This window comes from Polyodon spathula, chromosome 9 (genome assembly GCF_017654505.1).
Source record: "Polyodon spathula isolate WHYD16114869_AA chromosome 9, ASM1765450v1, whole genome shotgun sequence".
In the NCBI taxonomy this organism is placed as follows: Eukaryota; Metazoa; Chordata; class Actinopteri; order Acipenseriformes; family Polyodontidae; genus Polyodon; species Polyodon spathula.
This window is the reverse complement of record NC_054542.1, coordinates 36,886,339-36,905,142: the sequence shown is the minus strand read 5'-3', so window position 1 is coordinate 36,905,142 and position 18,804 is coordinate 36,886,339. Positions and strand designations below refer to the sequence as shown.

Here is an 18,804-nt window from a genome sequence, read left to right as displayed (position 1 = left end):
ACGTTTCACAATAGATTCCTACCTTCACTGTCTACAGTACAATCTAAAATTCATTAAGCAGGGTTAGTGTGATAAAATGTACGTGAATAAAGCTGTCAGTACAACATTTGTGTTGATGTGGATAATGCAGGGTCAAGGTAAGAGAAATTAACATATTCAGTTGAAAAACTTAACATAGCAAATAATGTTGAGTGAAGAATCATACCATGCTCTGTTCATTTCAGTTTAGGAATTTTCTAGTGCTTGTGAGGTAGATTTTTGTTTTTTTACATTTGCTCCACATGTAGGCCCTACTGTATTTGAAAAAATACATAATTTAGTTTACTGAAAACTAAGATCAGTCAAATGAAATATACAGTGAACCATTACAACCGACTAACATCTGTGACAGGCACTACTGTTTTTTAAAAGGAGTAAAAGTGTTTTTCTTATAAAAACTAACCTAAAATATATAACCAATACTGAATAAAAGCACCCAAGGGGAGACTCTTAATGCAACTGATGTTAATGGCTTGATCACTAACCAAACTAACCGTATTTATATCAAACTGAACCAACCAATGATTTTCTGTGAATTTGCTTCCAAAAATGCATTTTCTAACATGGTACTAATGTTTCTTGTTAGAAATTAACCCATATATCCTTGATTTCTTCTTTAGAAACCCAATCAAGTCCTTCAGCCACCTTCAGTGTGACACCAAGCGCTTCAGCTTCAACAAAATCACTGGATTATTTTGGTAATTGTTCATTAAACTAAAAAGAGATTTTCATATATTTGCATATTGTATAAAAAGTCATAAAATAATTACTGAATAAAGCGTCAGTCCTGAGCAGACAGATATTATAATTATACTTGCCATTATTGATGCTACTAAGAGGAAATATGACTTAAGTTCAAACTGAAAAAATGAAACCTAATACTATCGCTAATATTACTAATGACAGAATCACTTTGTTTCTTACATCCTTACTCCTGTTTATTAATTTTTCCTGAGAGTTTTAAAGTAGTCTTTCATTTTGCGAATGTGGTATACTGGTTAACTCATATAATTTCTCCTCTGGTATTTTTATGTAAACTATTTGTGTTTAATACTAAAACAGAAAATGTATGATTTGGATCCTGCATTACATTAAACATGACCTTCACTTTGTGTTGGTTATCATATGTCCTGTGTATTTCACTCCCATTAGGATCTGTGGCACACACGTGAGTGTTTATTTTTTACCAAGAATTTGAATAGTTGTCATTATCAATTCCACAGATCTCTGTAAATATGCATTATCACACTTCTGATCATTGACAGAGCACTTAAATACACTAAATGGTTTTATAATGTTATTAGTAATTTCCTTTTAATTTCCCTAGATGAAGAGAAGTTCGTCAGCATTAAGCTGGGTGAGGAGATTAATCTAAGCTGCACAAATCGAACATGGAGCACAATGCTGTTTGATACCTGGGAGTTAAAGCACACGGACGAAATGAAGTGCAGAATTGCAAACAGCAATAGTGATCCTGCTGTCAATACTTGTAATGATGGAAGAATACTTATCAGTACAACTGAAGGAAGATCACAGCTGCACATACCCTCGTTTAAATATACATATGAAGGGATTTACAAATGTCAGACAGCTTTCCAACATGGGAGCCACAAAATATTGTTTAATGTATCTGTCATAGGTAAGAATAAGATTTCAAAGATCTCTAACAGTACAACTCTGAGGACACCTGGATAGATAAAGCAAATGACAATTGAACAAAGGCTATTCAATACACTGGAACTGCGGTGGATTTAGACACTGGGGAGGCCAGGTGGTTGCACATGTTATTGTTCAAGTCATGTAAGGGCTGTTTCTGTTAAATTTTAAAATAGAAATTTCCCAAAAACAAATGTACTTCTCAAAGTAGAAATAAGGAAACTCAAGTTGTTGCTATCAATGCCATGATATAATATGTGAAACAAAATATTAACCTAAAATCATGTTTTAATGGTTACATGTATTCTTTTTCAAGTTCAACCAGAGATAAGTGGAAGAATTGAATATTCACCCAATGACAATCACAGCGTGGCTGTGTGTGAAGCTTCCAGTGGGAAACCAAAAGCAAGCATATCATGGACATCAGATGGAAATGTAACAGACAAGATAACTTACAATCAAAATCGTACCTTTACAGTGGAAAGCAGGCTTATCATACCTTACAATGCATCGATGGGAAATGTCACCTGCATAGTCAGTCATCCATATTGGAATGAATCACAAACTTACACTATTTCACTCAGAGGCACAGGTATGTTTATTACTGTTTATTAAATATGATTTACATTTCAAAATAAATTACTTATTATAGTCACCAGCCTAATTTTTTGTTTTAATTTTTATTTTTTTTTGTATACCTGATAAAAGGTGGAATTACCCTAATGAAAAGACAATATCAAATCGATAATATGCATTATAGAGATACTCAGACTTCACTTACTAAAACAATCACAATTACAATGTTCCTTTTAGGTTTAATTAAATCCCCATGAAATTTAACATAATTTAATAACTTTTCAAAATACATGGCTGTATGTACAGTACCTAACGTAGTTACACTTTACCGCTGAGCTGGGGAAAAATGTTTCTCTGCACTGCACTAATCGAACGTGTTGTGAAATCATCTTTGAAACATGGAGGATAAGGAACACAAATGGAGCTGAGTGTCAGATTGCTATTAGGTTTGATCAGATTGATGCAAACAGCACTTGTGAAGACAGGATAACAATTAATAATGTGTGAAAACAGATCATTTCTTCATGTATCGCATTTTAATAATGTTGATGAAGGGATTTATATATGTGAGTCGACATACAATGGTGGCAAGGACAAAGTGCAGTTTAATGTATCCATTATCGATAATGGAACTGAGCGTCATGCAGAGTCGGGTAAGTGATAAAACACCTACTAAAAATGTATTGACAAGATGTCTGTACAGTACACTATATTAAAACACATTTTGTTAATTTTAAATAAGTAGCCTATTACTGTTACATTTCCATTTGTGCCATAAGGATATCTAACCTTCTGAATATTTATGGATTTATCTGTATACTTTGACCTTTTTTTACTCCAAGCTTTAAAATTATTGATGCTAGCAAAAAAATGACCACCAGGGATATGCATCAGTAACGTCCTCCCACTAGAAACTGTTTGAAAATGATACATTTGCAATATGTATTGTAGACACACTCAGCCTTCAACTGAAACAATATAATTTCCTTAGTTTTAAAACCTAGAGGCTTGAAATCTTAAGAAAGGCCTTTTAATTGAAGGGAACCCCCATAACTTACAGCTGCCTAACCATATTCGGAATAAAAAGATACCAGTGAAGTGAGCCAGTCAGGGGAACAGTGATTAGGTCTGGCGCATTGTAACTATAGTGTAGTAAATCGCCCTTTAATCAAGGGCTAAAATGTGTTTTTATACAAGATTCATGTTTTTTTTTAGGGCATGCAAACTTCGATTGGATTGATCTTCTTGTCCGCTCATCATGCTACCTCGTTTTTATTGTTGTTGTCTTGCTTATTTGGAAACTGAAACACATACTTGACCATCGATTTAATCATTTTTGGTTTTTTAAAGCTTTGAATTTAAAGCAGTTGTTATATACGAATTGCCATGCCATGCATCTAGCCTGGCTCTCATATCTCACATTCACAAATTGATTTACTATTTCATTTATTCAATAATAAACAGATTAAAAATTGCACTCAGAGGCTATAAAAGTATGAGATTTTTTTGACACTCATCAAATAACGTGTTCTTTAAAGTACCCTCGTGTTCCTTGATCTCCACAGCATGGTGCAGAAGATCACAGAGGACAGGAGTGCATAACTAACCCAACTCACCACTGACGTCAAAAGAATACTTGTCTCGGCTTAAACTAACACACCTAAACACAGTGACTATGCCAGTTTGCTTGACTTGTTTTCACAGAGCTACTAAGTTTATAATGAGTGCTACACTAGTATAAGTGTCATTACTGTATTGAATGCTGAAGTGCTGTTGATGAATTAATTTGACAGTGTGGAGAGGGTCTTAATAACTCAGTGCAGGGCACAGCTAGATCTGAAGGAGTTAAACAGAGTTTCAGCTGTGCTGTCCTATCTTGCTTTTCTAACTTGATGAATCAATGCTTATGTGATCGTTTAGATGATCATGTAATGAATATTCTTTTTGAAACTTTAGTGAACTACATATTGTTTCCGGACCACTGTCCTTATTTGAAAGTTGTATTGATTTGCATGGTCACATCTTCAACGAGTGCTTTTGTTACATTGATAATTAGCTGCTTTTATAAATTTTAATATGTTGCTTAATGCTTTAACTACTGTCTCTACTTATTCTGTCTTAATAAAACTTGCATATTGGAAAGATTCATGTGTGGTCCTTGACTCATATTATGGTAAACCAGTTGTCATCTACAACTTGGAATGAACAAGAGCTAAACATTCTCTTATTATTGCCACACACAACTGAATGTTCCATGGTGTCAATTTTCAGATTTTACAGTGAATTGTAAATCTGTCTCCTTTGAGGAGTTAAATTGTTTAACTTCACTGTTTAAAATGATGTAACATATCATTGGATTTCTGGTTTGCTGGACAGGTCTAATCTTGTAAGGCTCAGCTCCTAACCCTGTCTTTCTACTGTTTAAATCTCCCGTTGAATCGATCATGTAAATGAGCTTCACTCTTGTGTAGAGTGATAAAGAGGATCACTTGAGGACTGTGGTGCAGTCTTTGGTTCACATCCTGCCTTTGCTTGTTAAATAAGTGTTGTGACCCAAATTCCAGTTTTTAAATTGACTGGAAAATCTAAAATAAATAAATACTACACATACAGAAAGAAATACTTATGAATAATTTAGGAATACTTTTGGAGACCTAAACTCAGTAGCTAAAGATATCTGCAAAGAGGTTGTGCTCTGTAAGTGTGTGATGCTGCCATCTAATGGACACTAATGATAACATAATGCCTAATAAGGCTGGTAACGAAGATAATTAATCACTTACGGTTTAAGTGTTTTACTTTTAGTGTTTTGAAAAGTATTGTAAGTTTTATTTGGACTAAAAAAAAAACATTTACTAATAAAAACCTTAGTATATACAGTATGTACAGTACAGCAGTTAGAAACACATTCAGTAAAATGTACATCCAGGCACAACAATAGATGAAAAATTTAAAGACCTTCCCTTCTAAAAGTTGACCATGGTATTTTTGCAGTTGTACCATACTTTTCCCATGCTTATAGTATACTTCCCTTGTCTATACAATGCTTGCCTATGCTTTACAGTGCTTTATTGCACTCTGCTATGCTTTCACTCTGGTAAACTTTTAGAAGGGCTGTGTAATTGCCTTGAAAAGATTCACTTCAGAACCATTGTGTGTTGTCTCAACAATACTTTTCTGAAACATGTTGTTGCAATTGCACAGGACAGCACTGCAGTGTTTAATGCATCATTGTATTTGTGATTTTGATTTCAATTACATGAGAGTAGATGTTTAAACTTCATGCTGATTTGAACTCGACAATGTCTGGTCGAAGGTTAGTGGTGGCAATCTCGGGTGGAAAAATAAGCTGTTGACCAACATCTGCCAGCATCTTCCAGTCTCTAGCAGCTTCCATTTGTCCTGGGAGAGGCTTGGTTTTACTTGATGGTTGCTCTCCTGAATGGAGGAATATTGTCTTTTGTGTGTAATGCTTTGATGGAACTGGTGGCAACTTATTGGTCAGGTTACGCTTGTCTTCCAATGATATGGCTAAACATTGCAGCACCTGGTCATGGCGCCAAGTAAACCATCCTTGGATAAGACCCACCTTATATCCTGTCAAAACGTGTCTTAATGTTGCAGGTGATGAACACAAAGAACATAAGGGATTCTCACCCACCCAGAGTTTTAGGTTTTGTGGTGATATATGTTGATCTGATGAGGAAACTGATCGTGCTCTGTTCCATTGTCAATAGGTCTTGCCAGCCAATCTTGCATTTTTCCACACTCTCCCATCTGATCCATTCTCCCTGCTTGGCCTGGGAAATGGCCTTTACACACCTGATCCTCTTCTCCTGCTTTTGCACCTCATTGACTGAGGCTGCCTTGTGCAATGTAGGAGCTGAACTGAGACCAAGACACCCTCTTGAATTTCTATTGAGTATTGCATTGTAGTGTTGCCTGCTGCGTTCAGTATGCAGTACCTTCTTATCACAGTCATAGTAGAATTTCAAGGCACTGATATGTGTTCCATTTATTCAAATGTAAATAGATAGTGAGTCAAATTTGATTCAGAGTTAATGTAAGTGAATTATAAAATTGACATGTTTGCATTTTAGCACTGAACCTAGCATGAAATAACGATATTACAGACAAGGGTTGATAATATGAGTAGATGCTGAATATGTTTAATTGATTGTATCACTAAATTCAATATGTATTCAAATGGAAATTACAGTAGTTCAGTAATTACATTCAAATAAAGCATTTCAATCTGTAATACACAGATGTCTCAAATGTATATCTTATGACACAATAAAATAATAAAAACTCATGTTATAAACCATGTTCAATGAAGGCTTAATATCATGGCTATTTTTTTTTTCTCAATGCAATGTCAATATTCAACTTCAACCTGTTTGCGTCAAATGGAAAGCTTAAGACAGGGTTCTTAGAATTCACATTCAGCACCCTGACTATTGTTATTGTTTTAGTTTAAAATCTATGCCAGGAAAAGGCAATAAGGTCTTTGCTTCCTGTGCTTAAAAAAGGTAAGCTAGTTGTGCAGAGCGTGATGAAATTAAAAACCACAGCCTTACAGCGGATGTTAGAACGTTTCACAATAGATTCCTACCTTCACTGTCTACAGTACAATCTAAAATTCATTAAGCAGGGTTAGTGTGATAAAATGTACGTGAATAAAGCTGTCAGTACAACATTTGTGTTGATGTGGATAATGCAGGGTCAAGGTAAGAGAAATTAACATATTCAGTTGAAAAACTTAACATAGCAAATAATGTTGAGTGAAGAATCATACCATGCTCTGTTCATTTCAGTTTAGGAATTTTCTAGTGCTTGTGAGGTAGATTTTTGTTTTTTTACATTTGCTCCACATGTAGGCCCTACTGTATTTGAAAAAATACATAATTTAGTTTACTGAAAACTAAGATCAGTCAAATGAAATATACAGTGAACCATTACAACCGACTAACATCTGTGACAGGCACTACTGTTTTTTAAAAGGAGTAAAAGTGTTTTTCTTATAAAAACTAACCTAAAATATATAACCAATACTGAATAAAAGCACCCAAGGGGAGACTCTTAATGCAACTGATGTTAATGGCTTGATCACTAACCAAACTAACCGTATTTATATCAAACTGAACCAACCAATGATTTTCTGTGAATTTGCTTCCAAAAATGCATTTTCTAACATGGTACTAATGTTTCTTGTTAGAAATTAACCCATATATCCTTGATTTCTTCTTTAGAAACCCAATCAAGTCCTTCAGCCACCTTCAGTGTGACACCAAGCGCTTCAGCTTCAACAAAATCACTGGATTATTTTGGTAATTGTTCATTAAACTAAAAAGAGATTTTCATATATTTGCATATTGTATAAAAAGTCATAAAATAATTACTGAATAAAGCGTCAGTCCTGAGCAGACAGATATTATAATTATACTTGCCATTATTGATGCTACTAAGAGGAAATATGACTTAAGTTCAAACTGAAAAAATGAAACCTAATACTATCGCTAATATTACTAATGACAGAATCACTTTGTTTCTTACATCCTTACTCCTGTTTATTAATTTTTCCTGAGAGTTTTAAAGTAGTCTTTCATTTTGCGAATGTGGTATACTGGTTAACTCATATAATTTCTCCTCTGGTATTTTTATGTAAACTATTTGTGTTTAATACTAAAACAGAAAATGTATGATTTGGATCCTGCATTACATTAAACATGACCTTCACTTTGTGTTGGTTATCATATGTCCTGTGTATTTCACTCCCATTAGGATCTGTGGCACACACGTGAGTGTTTATTTTTTACCAAGAATTTGAATAGTTGTCATTATCAATTCCACAGATCTCTGTAAATATGCATTATCACACTTCTGATCATTGACAGAGCACTTAAATACACTAAATGGTTTTATAATGTTATTAGTAATTTCCTTTTAATTTCCCTAGATGAAGAGAAGTTCGTCAGCATTAAGCTGGGTGAGGAGATTAATCTAAGCTGCACAAATCGAACATGGAGCACAATGCTGTTTGATACCTGGGAGTTAAAGCACACGGACGAAATGAAGTGCAGAATTGCAAACAGCAATAGTGATCCTGCTGTCAATACTTGTAATGATGGAAGAATACTTATCAGTACAACTGAAGGAAGATCACAGCTGCACATACCCTCGTTTAAATATACATATGAAGGGATTTACAAATGTCAGACAGCTTTCCAACATGGGAGCCACAAAATATTGTTTAATGTATCTGTCATAGGTAAGAATAAGATTTCAAAGATCTCTAACAGTACAACTCTGAGGACACCTGGATAGATAAAGCAAATGACAATTGAACAAAGGCTATTCAATACACTGGAACTGCGGTGGATTTAGACACTGGGGAGGCCAGGTGGTTGCACATGTTATTGTTCAAGTCATGTAAGGGCTGTTTCTGTTAAATTTTAAAATAGAAATTTCCCAAAAACAAATGTACTTCTCAAAGTAGAAATAAGGAAACTCAAGTTGTTGCTATCAATGCCATGATATAATATGTGAAACAAAATATTAACCTAAAATCATGTTTTAATGGTTACATGTATTCTTTTTCAAGTTCAACCAGAGATAAGTGGAAGAATTGAATATTCACCCAATGACAATCACAGCGTGGCTGTGTGTGAAGCTTCCAGTGGGAAACCAAAAGCAAGCATATCATGGACATCAGATGGAAATGTAACAGACAAGATAACTTACAATCAAAATCGTACCTTTACAGTGGAAAGCAGGCTTATCATACCTTACAATGCATCGATGGGAAATGTCACCTGCGTAGTCAGTCATCCATATTGGAATGAATCACAAACTTACACTATTTCACTCAGAGGCACAGGTATGTTTATTACTGTTTATTAAATATGATTTACATTTCAAAATAAATTACTTATTATAGTCACCAGCCTAATTTTTTGTTTTAATTTTTATTTTTTTTTGTATACCTGATAAAAGGTGGAATTACCCTAATGAAAAGACAATATCAAATCGATAATATGCATTATAGAGATACTCAGACTTCACTTACTAAAACAATCACAATTACAATGTTCCTTTTAGGTTTAATTAAATCCCCATGAAATTTAACATAATTTAATAACTTTTCAAAATACATGGCTGTATGTACAGTACCTAACGTAGTTACACTTTACCGCTGAGCTGGGGAAAAATGTTTCTCTGCACTGCACTAATCGAACGTGTTGTGAAATCATCTTTGAAACATGGAGGATAAGGAACACAAATGGAGCTGAGTGTCAGATTGCTATTAGGTTTGATCAGATTGATGCAAACAGCACTTGTGAAGACAGGATAACAATTAATAATGTGTGAAAACAGATCATTTCTTCATGTATCGCATTTTAATAATGTTGATGAAGGGATTTATATATGTGAGTCGACATACAATGGTGGCAAGGACAAAGTGCAGTTTAATGTATCCATTATCGATAATGGAACTGAGCGTCATGCAGAGTCGGGTAAGTGATAAAACACCTACTAAAAATGTATTGACAAGATGTCTGTACAGTACATTATATTAAAACACATTTTGTTAATTTTAAATAAATAGCCTATTACTGACACATTTCCATCTGTGCCATAAGGATATCTAACCTTCTGAATATTTATGGATTTATCTGTATACTTTGACCTTTTTTTACTCCAAGCTTTAAAATTATTGATGCTAGCAAAAAAATGACCACCAGGGATATGCATCAGTAACGTCCTCCCACTAGAAACTGTTTGAAAATGATACATTTGCAATATGTATTGTAGACACACTCAGCCTTCAACTGAAACAATATAATTTCCTTAGTTTTAAAACCTAGAGGCTTGAAATCTTAAGAAAGGCCTTTTAATTGAAGGGAACCCCCATAACTTACAGCTGCCTAACCATATTCGGAATAAAAGACACCAGTGAAGTGAGCCAGTCAGGGGAACAGTGATTAGGTCTGGCGCATTGTAACTATAGTGTAGTAAATCGCCCTTTAATCAAGGGCTAAAATGTGTTTTTATACAAGATTCATGTTTTTTTTTAGGGCATGCAAACTTCGATTGGATTGATCTTCTTGTCCGCTCATCATGCTACCTCGTTTTTACTGTTGTTGTCTTGCTTATTTGGAAACTGAAACACATACTTGACCATCGATTTAATCATTTTTGGTTTTTTAAAGCTTTGAATTTAAAGCAGTTGTTATATACAAATTGCCATGCCATGCATCTAGCCTGGCTGTCATATCTCACATTCACAAATTGATTTACTATTTCATTCATTCAATAATAAACAGATTAAAAATTGCACTCAGAGGCTATAAAAGTATGAGATTTTTTTGACACTCATCAAATAACGTGTTCTTTAAAGTACCCTCGTGTTCCTTGATCTCCACAGCATGGTGCAGAAGATCACAGAGGACAGGAGTGCATAACTAACCCAACTCACCACTGACGTCAAAAGAATACTTGTCTCGGCTTAAACTAACACACCTAAACACAGTGACTATGCCAGTTTGCTTGACTTGTTTTCACAGAGCTACTAAGTTTATCACGAGTGCTACACTAGTATAAGTGTCATTACTGTATTGAATGCTGAAGTGCTGTTGATGAATTAATTTGACAGTGTGGAGAGGGTCTTAATAACTCAGTGCAGGGCACAGCTAGATCTGAAGGAGTTAAACAGAGTTTCAGCTGTGCTGTCCTATCTTACTTTTCTAACTTGATGAATCAATGCTTACGTAATCGTTTAGATGATCATGTAATGAATATTCTTTTTGAAACTTTAGTGAACTACATATTGTTTCCGGACCACTGTCCTTATTTGAAAGTTGTATTGATTTGCATGGTCACATCTTCAACGAGTGCTTTTGTTACATTGATAATTAGCTGCTTTTATAAATTTTAATATGTTGCTTAATGCTTTAACTACTGTCTCTACTTATTCTGTCTTAATAAAACTTGCATATTGGAAAGATTCATGTGTGGTCCCTGACTCATATTATGGTAAACCAGTTGTCATCTACAACTTGGAATGAACAAGAGCTAAACATTCTCTTATTATTGCCACACACAACTGAATGTTCCATGGTGTCAATTTTCAGATTTTACAGTGAATTGTAAATCTGTCTCCTTTGAGGAGTTAAATTGTTTAACTTCACTGTTTAAAATGATGTAACATATCATTGGATTTCTGGTTTGCTGGACAGGTCTAATCTTGTAAGGCTCAGCTCCTAACCCTGTCTTTCTACTGTTTAAATCTCCCGTTGAATCGATCATGTAAATGAGCTTCACTCTTGTGTAGAGTGATAAAGAGGATCACTTGAGGACTGTGGTGCAGTCTTTGGTTCACATCCTGCCTTTGCTTGTTAAATAAGTGTTGTGACCCAAATTCCAGTTTTTAAATTGACTGGAAAATCTAAAATAAATAAATACTACACATACAGAAAGAAATACTTATGAATAATTTAGGAATACTTTTGGAGACCTAAACTCAGTAGCTAAAGATATCTGCAAAGAGGTTGTGCTCTGTAAGTGTGTGATGCTGCCATCTAATGGACACTAATGATAACATAATGCCTAATAAGGCTGGTAACGAAGATAATTAATCACTTACGGTTTAAGTGTTTTACTTTTAGTGTTTTGAAAAGCATTGTAAGTTTTATTTGGGCTAAAAAAACACTTACTAATAAAAACCTTAGTATATACAGTATGTACAGTACAGCAGTTAGAAACACATTCAGTAAAATGAACATCCAGGCACAACAATAGATGAAAAATTTAAAGACCTTCCCTCTAAAAGTTGACCATGGTATTTTTGCAGTTGTACCATACTTTTCCCATGCTTATAGTATACTTCCCTTGTCTATACAATGCTTGCCTATGCTTTACAGTGCTTTCTTACACTCTGCTATGCTTTCACTCTGGTAAACTTTTAGAAGGGCTGTGTAATTGCCTTGAAAAGATTCACTTCAGAACCATTGTGTGTTGTCTCAACAATACTTTTCTGAAACATGTTTTTGCAATTGCACAGGACAGCACTGCAGTGTTTAATGCATTATTGTATTTGTGATTTTGATTTCAATTACATGAGAGTAGATGTTAAAACTTCATGCTGATTTGAACTCGACAATGTCTGGTCGAAGGTTAGTGGTGGCAATCTCGGGTGGAAAAATAAGCCATTGCCCAACATCTGCCCGCATGTTCCAGTCTCTAGCAGCTTCCATTTGTCCTGGGAGAGGCTTGGTTTTACTTGATGGTTGCTCTCCTGAATGGAGGAATATTGTCTTTTGTGTGTAATTCTTTGACGGAACTGGTGGCAACTTATTGGTCAGGTTACGCTTGTCTTCCAATGATACGGCTAAACATTGCAGCACCTGGTCATGGCGCCAAGTAAACCATCCTTGGATAAGACCCACCTTATATCCTGTCAAAACGTGTCTTAATGTTGCAGGTGATGAACACAAAGAACATAAGGGATTCTCACCCACCCAGAGTTTTAGGTTTTGTGGTGATATATGTTGATCTGATGAGGAAACTGATCGTGCTCTGTTCCATTGTCAATAGGTCTTGCCAGCCAATCTTGCATTTTTCCACACTCTCCCATCTGATCCATTCTCCCTGCTTGGCCTGGGAAATGGCCTTTACACACCTCATCCTCTCCTCCTGCTTTTGCACCTCATTGACTGAGGCTGCCTTGTGCCATGTAGGAGCTGAACTGAGACCAAGACACCCTCTTGAATTTCTATTGAGTATTGCATTGTAGCGTTGCCTGCTGCTTTCAATATGCAGTACCTTCTTATCACAGTCATAGTAGAATTTCAAGGCACTGATATGTGTTCCATTTATTCAAATGTAAATAGATAGTGAGTCAAATTTGATTCAGAGTTAATGTAAGTGAATTATAAAATTGACACGTTTGCATTTTAGCACTGAACCTAGCATGAAATAACGATATTACAGACAAGGGTTGATAATATGAGTAGATGCTGAATATGTTTAATTGATTGTATCACTAAATTCAATATGTATTCAAATGGAAATTACAGTAGTTCAGTAATTACATTCAAATAAAGCATTTCAATCTGTAATACACAGATGTCTCAAATGTCTTGTAAATAATGTATATCTTATGACACAATAAAGTAATAAAAACTCATGTTATAAACCATGTTCAATGAAGGCTTAATATCATGGCTATTTTTTTTTCTCAATTCAATGTCAATATTCAACTTCAACCTGTTTGCGTCAAATGGAAAGCTTAAGACAGAGTTCTTAGAATTCACATTCAGCACCCTGACTATTGTCATTGTTTTAGTTTAAAACCTATGCCAGGAAAAGGCAATAAGGTCTTTGCTTCCTATGCTTTAAAAAAGGTAAGCTAGTTGTGCAGAGGGTGATGAAATTAAAAACCACAGCCTTACAGCGGATGTTAGAACGTTTCACAATAGATTCCTACCTTCACTGTCTACAGTACAATCTAAAATTCATTAAACAGGGTTAGTGTGATAAAATGTACGTGAATAAAGCTGTCAGTACAACATTTGTGTTGATGTGGATAATGCAGGGTCAAGGTAAGAGAAATTAACATATTCAGTTGAAAAACTTAACATAGCAAATAATGTTGAGTGAAGAATCATACCATGCTCTGTTCATTTCAGTTTAGGAATTTTCTAGTGCTTGTGAGGTAGATTTTTGTTTTTTTACATTTGCTCCACATGTAGGCCCTACTGTATTTGAAAAAATACATAATTTAGTTTACTGAAAACTAAGATCAGTCAAATGAAATATACAGTGAACCATTACAACCGACTAACATCTGTGACAGGCACTACTGTTTTTTAAAAGGAGTAAAAGTGTTTTTCTTATAAAAACTAACCTAAAATATATAACCAATACTGAATAAAAGCACCCAAGGGGAGACTCTTAATGCAACTGATGTTAATGGCTTGATCACTAACCAAACTAACCGTATTTATATCAAACTGAACCAACCAATGATTTTCTGTGAATTTGCTTCCAAAAATGCATTTTCTAACATGGTACTAATGTTTCTTGTTAGAAATTAACCCATATATCCTTGATTTCTTCTTTAGAAACCCAATCAAGTCCTTCAGCCACCTTCAGTGTGACACCAAGCGCTTCAGCTTCAACAAAATCACTGGATTATTTTGGTAATTGTTCATTAAACTAAAAAGAGATTTTCATATATTTGCATATTGTATAAAAAGTCATAAAATAATTACTGAATAAAGCGTCAGTCCTGAGCAGACAGATATTATAATTATACTTGCCATTATTGATGCTACTAAGAGGAAATATGACTTAAGTTCAAACTGAAAAAATTAAACCTAATACTATCGCTAAAATTACTAATGACAGAATCACTTTGTTTCTTACATCCTTCCGTTTATTAATTTTTCCTGAGAGTTTTAAAGTAGTCTTTCATTTTGCGAATGTGGTATACTGGTTAACTCATATAATTTCTCCTCTGGTATTTTTACGTAAACTATTTGTGTTTAATACTAAAACAGAAAATGTATGATTTGGATCCTGCATTACATTAAACATGACCTTCACTTTGTGTTGGTTATCATATGTCCTGTGTATTTCACTCCCATTAGGATCTGTGGCACAAAAGCTCATGAGTGTTTTTCTTTTTACTAATAATCAGAGTTCTTGTTATTATTCATTCCAAATTCTCTGTAGATAGGCAGTATCACACTTGTGATAATTGATACAGCACAGGTTCTTACTGAGACTTAAATACACTACCCTCCAGCACAGTGTGCTGCATGAAACCAAGCTGAAGGTAACTATAGTATTTCATTTAATAAAATATAATTGCACTGTGCAATTCTGATATAGATTTTGTGTAAAACGTTCAATTTGATCAATGTGTAACAGTGGCTTGATCAGTCTTTAAATGCAGGTTTTACTGTTACAGTATACTGCTGGTAAGAGAATGGAGTGAGACAACTTCCATCAGCATTATTTGACCATTGTTTGATTTTATAATGTTATTAGTAATTTCCTTTTAATTTCCCTAGATGAAGAGAAGTTCGTCAGCATTAAGCTGGGTGAGGAGATTAATCTAAGCTGCACAAATCGAACATGGAGCACAATGCTGTTTGATACCTGGGAGTTAAAGCACACGGACGAAATGAAGTGCAGAATTGCAAACAGCAATAGCGATCCTGCTGTCAATACTTGTAATGATGGAAGAATACTTATCAATACAACTGAAGGAAGATCACAGCTGCACATACCCTCGTTTAAATATACATATGAAGGGATTTACAAATGTCAGACAGCTTTCCACCATGGGAGCCACAAAATATTGTTTAATGTATCTGTCATAGGTAAGAATAAGATTTCAAAGAGCTCTAACAGTACAACTCTGAGGACACCTGGATAGATAAAGCAAATGATAATTGAACAAAGGCTATTCAATACACTGGAACTGCGGTGGATTTAGACACTGGGGAGGCCAGGTGGTTGCACATATTATTGTTCAAGTCATGTAAGGGCTGTTTCTGTTAAATTTTAAAATAGAAATTTCCCAAAAACAAATGTACTTCTCAAAGTAGAAATAAGGAAACTCAAGTTGTTGCTATCAATGCCATGATATAATATGTGAAACAAAATATTAACCTAAAATCATGTTTTAATGGTTACATGTATTCTTTTTCAAGTTCAACCAGAGATAAGTGGAAGAATTGAATATTCACCCAATGACAATCACAGCGTGGCTGTGTGTGAAGCTTCCAGTGGGAAACCAAAAGCAAGCATATCATGGACATCAGATGGAAATGTAACTGACAAAATATCTTACAATCAAAATCGTACCTTTACAGTGGAAAGCAGGCTTATCATACCTTATAATGCATCGATGGGAAATGTCACCTGCATAGTCAGTCATCCATATTGGAATGAATCACAAACTTACACTATTTCACTCAGAGGCACAGGTATGTTTATTACTGTTTATTAAATATGATTTACATTTCAAAATAAATTACTTATTACAATCACCAGCCTAATTTTTTGTTTTCATTTTAATTTTTTTTGTATACCTGATAAAAGGTGGAATTTCCCTAATGAAAAGACAATATCAAATCGATAATATGCATTATAGAGATACTCAGACTTCACTTACTAAAACAATCACAATTACAATGTTCCTTTTAGGTTTAATTAAATCCCCATGAAGTTTAACATAATTTAATAACTTTTCAAAACACATGGCTGTATGTACAGTACCTAATGTAATTACACTTTACCTACACTTTGTTTATAAAAAGTAGAATTTAATATTAGTGGGATTGGGGGGGTTGGAGGGTGTCCAGGTAACCAGAGTACTAGAGTAATGCAAGAGTAATCCCTGCAGAAACGCTTCAATATGAACTCAGATTTCCATTATTGTGCCTGTAATTACATCATCATTTGTTTCTTTCTATAATACTGTTTCATTTGTCACATAAAATATTCAGAATATTAGGATTTTTCAGTTTAGCTTGTATTAATGGATTTCAATCTGTTCTTTCAGTGCTAGGTTCATCAAAGGAGTCGCAATGGATTGTACTTTTTGCCCTCATAGGGTTTTTCCCGATATATATTGTTTGCATCATCGTATTTCTCCTAAAATATGAATCAAGTTGACCCCAAGTAGGTATCTATATTAAATTATTGTGTGTGCATTAATAAAGAAATGGTAATAAAGAAATAACACAATGTAAAGCAACAAGATTGGTAATCACATTTTGCCCTGCAGACTGTAAAAGTAGCCATCAGTAACTACGGATCACAGAGAAAATCATATGCATACAAAACACCTCAACACTGGATTGAAGTTCCAGTATGATTTGCAAAGTAAGTTATTGATGTTAATTTAGAAATTTAGATTGCAAATACAAAAGATCTAAGTTTGTGGTAAGCTACCATTAGATTTAAAATTTTGCATGAAAAGATAGCGTGAGTGATTTTCTGAAATAAGGTGGGGAAGCATATTAGTGTTGCACTTTGTACTGAAACCCACAGGTAATGCATTGTGCAGTAAAACATTGTTCACATAATAAGGAGAATAAGGAGAAGTCGAAAAGAAAAAGGAAAACAAAAAGACTTTAAGGAAAAACTACAAAATAAAGGGTGCAGGTCTGTGTGTCTCACGTTGGAGTCTCATCGACTCGCTGCTCCAGAGTTTCTAGTTTCCTCTTTTTAGGTAAGGATTTTGCCGTGAAGTCACGCTCCACCGTACTTCCTGCATGAGCCAGAGAGGATACAAAACAGTGACTTTTTATTCAGTCATACATCCGTATAGTTCCTCCCTCCCCCCCCAGCCAATGACACAACATCAGCCAAGTTTCTCACAGCTGATTCCTGTCAACCAGACATTGCCTGACATCGTGGGAACAAACAGGGTATCTGAACCCCCCACAAACTCACGCATACGCCCAACGGCGAGTCCAGATCCCTCCCCTCTCACACCCCAGTTTAGAAAGCCCAGCACATCATACACTCAGCTTCCTTTGTGACTGGGAATCTGCTTGAAACCAGCTTTGCTGCTCAACATGTTTCAAATTCAACCCCCAAAAAAGTCTAAACATAAGAGATATTATTACTAGTTCCTCTGTTGTTTACTTTTCTATGTATTTACAGTATAATTGTAATTCTCAAAAAACTACTCACTTCTAAATCTTTTGTAGTCATTTTTGTATTACTTTAGTATAAATACATGTTAATTTGGATTCATATGTTGTTTTTTTCTGACTTTATGTGAACGAAAAGACACAGATTTGCCCATTTTCCCATTGGAAATAGTGATATTTTGAAATATCACTGTCCTGGTCACAAAAGCAAAGTTTGTGGGGAATAATAACCATTTTCTATACTTTTGAGGCATAAGCAATTAGGAAATAACACTTACTACCCAGGAACAAAAAAAAAGAAAAAAAAAAAAATTGTTACATGGTGTAATTGATACAGCATGTGTGTAACAGACAGTGCTGTGTGATGCAGTTGTGTTACAGATTCTAACCCCTGTCAGTCACATACATTTGAAAGCTCTATAACCACGATTGCAAAAAAAGCTTATTTTGCGTAGTGGTTAAGGATCTTGGTTGCAGCTCTGTTCATTTCCCTTTGGCAACCTGAAAGAGACACATAGTGTAACAATGAACATCTACAGTTCTAAGTGGTGCTAAAATGTACACATCCCAAACTAAAGATAGAGAAAAACTGAAAGGGTAATGCTGCTTTTTATATGTTTGGTGATTCTTTCGGTAGGAAAATTCTTATTCAGTTAATCATAATTTTGTATTCCCACAGAATAATAGTTCTGTATGGTCTGTGTATTTATTGTTGATAGATACTAAGTGGTTCAAAACACTAAGAGAGTTTCTAGAGTAAAACGGGTAGTGCCGCCGTTTACTCTCTCGTTCTCACTTCCTGGATCACTTACATAAATGTCAACTCCAGTCCATATACAAGAACCCCAATCATTCC

The 18,804-nt window shown here is 34.7% G+C and overlaps 1 protein-coding gene across 2 annotated transcripts; it reads left to right on the top strand.

Moving 5' to 3' along the window:
* Positions 1-13: 13 nt before the first annotated feature.
* LOC121320771 (neural cell adhesion molecule 2-like) lies at positions 14-17,886 on the top strand. Of its 2 annotated transcripts, XM_041259390.1 has the most exons (12): positions 14-137; positions 660-737; positions 1,192-1,207; positions 1,367-1,678; positions 2,012-2,287; positions 7,524-7,601; positions 8,231-8,542; positions 8,876-9,151; positions 14,397-14,474; positions 15,351-15,662; positions 15,996-16,271; positions 16,850-17,886. In XM_041259390.1, the coding sequence occupies exons 4-12, from the start codon at positions 1,441-1,443 to the stop codon at positions 16,960-16,962; spliced, it is 1,959 nt and encodes a 652-aa protein (XP_041115324.1). In that variant the 5' UTR covers positions 14-137; positions 660-737; positions 1,192-1,207; positions 1,367-1,440; the 3' UTR covers positions 16,963-17,886. The 2 variants fall into 2 exon arrangements, with proteins under 2 accessions (XP_041115324.1, XP_041115323.1); XM_041259389.1 differs by lacking the exon at positions 1,192-1,207.
* Positions 17,887-18,804: the final 918 nt, after the last annotated feature.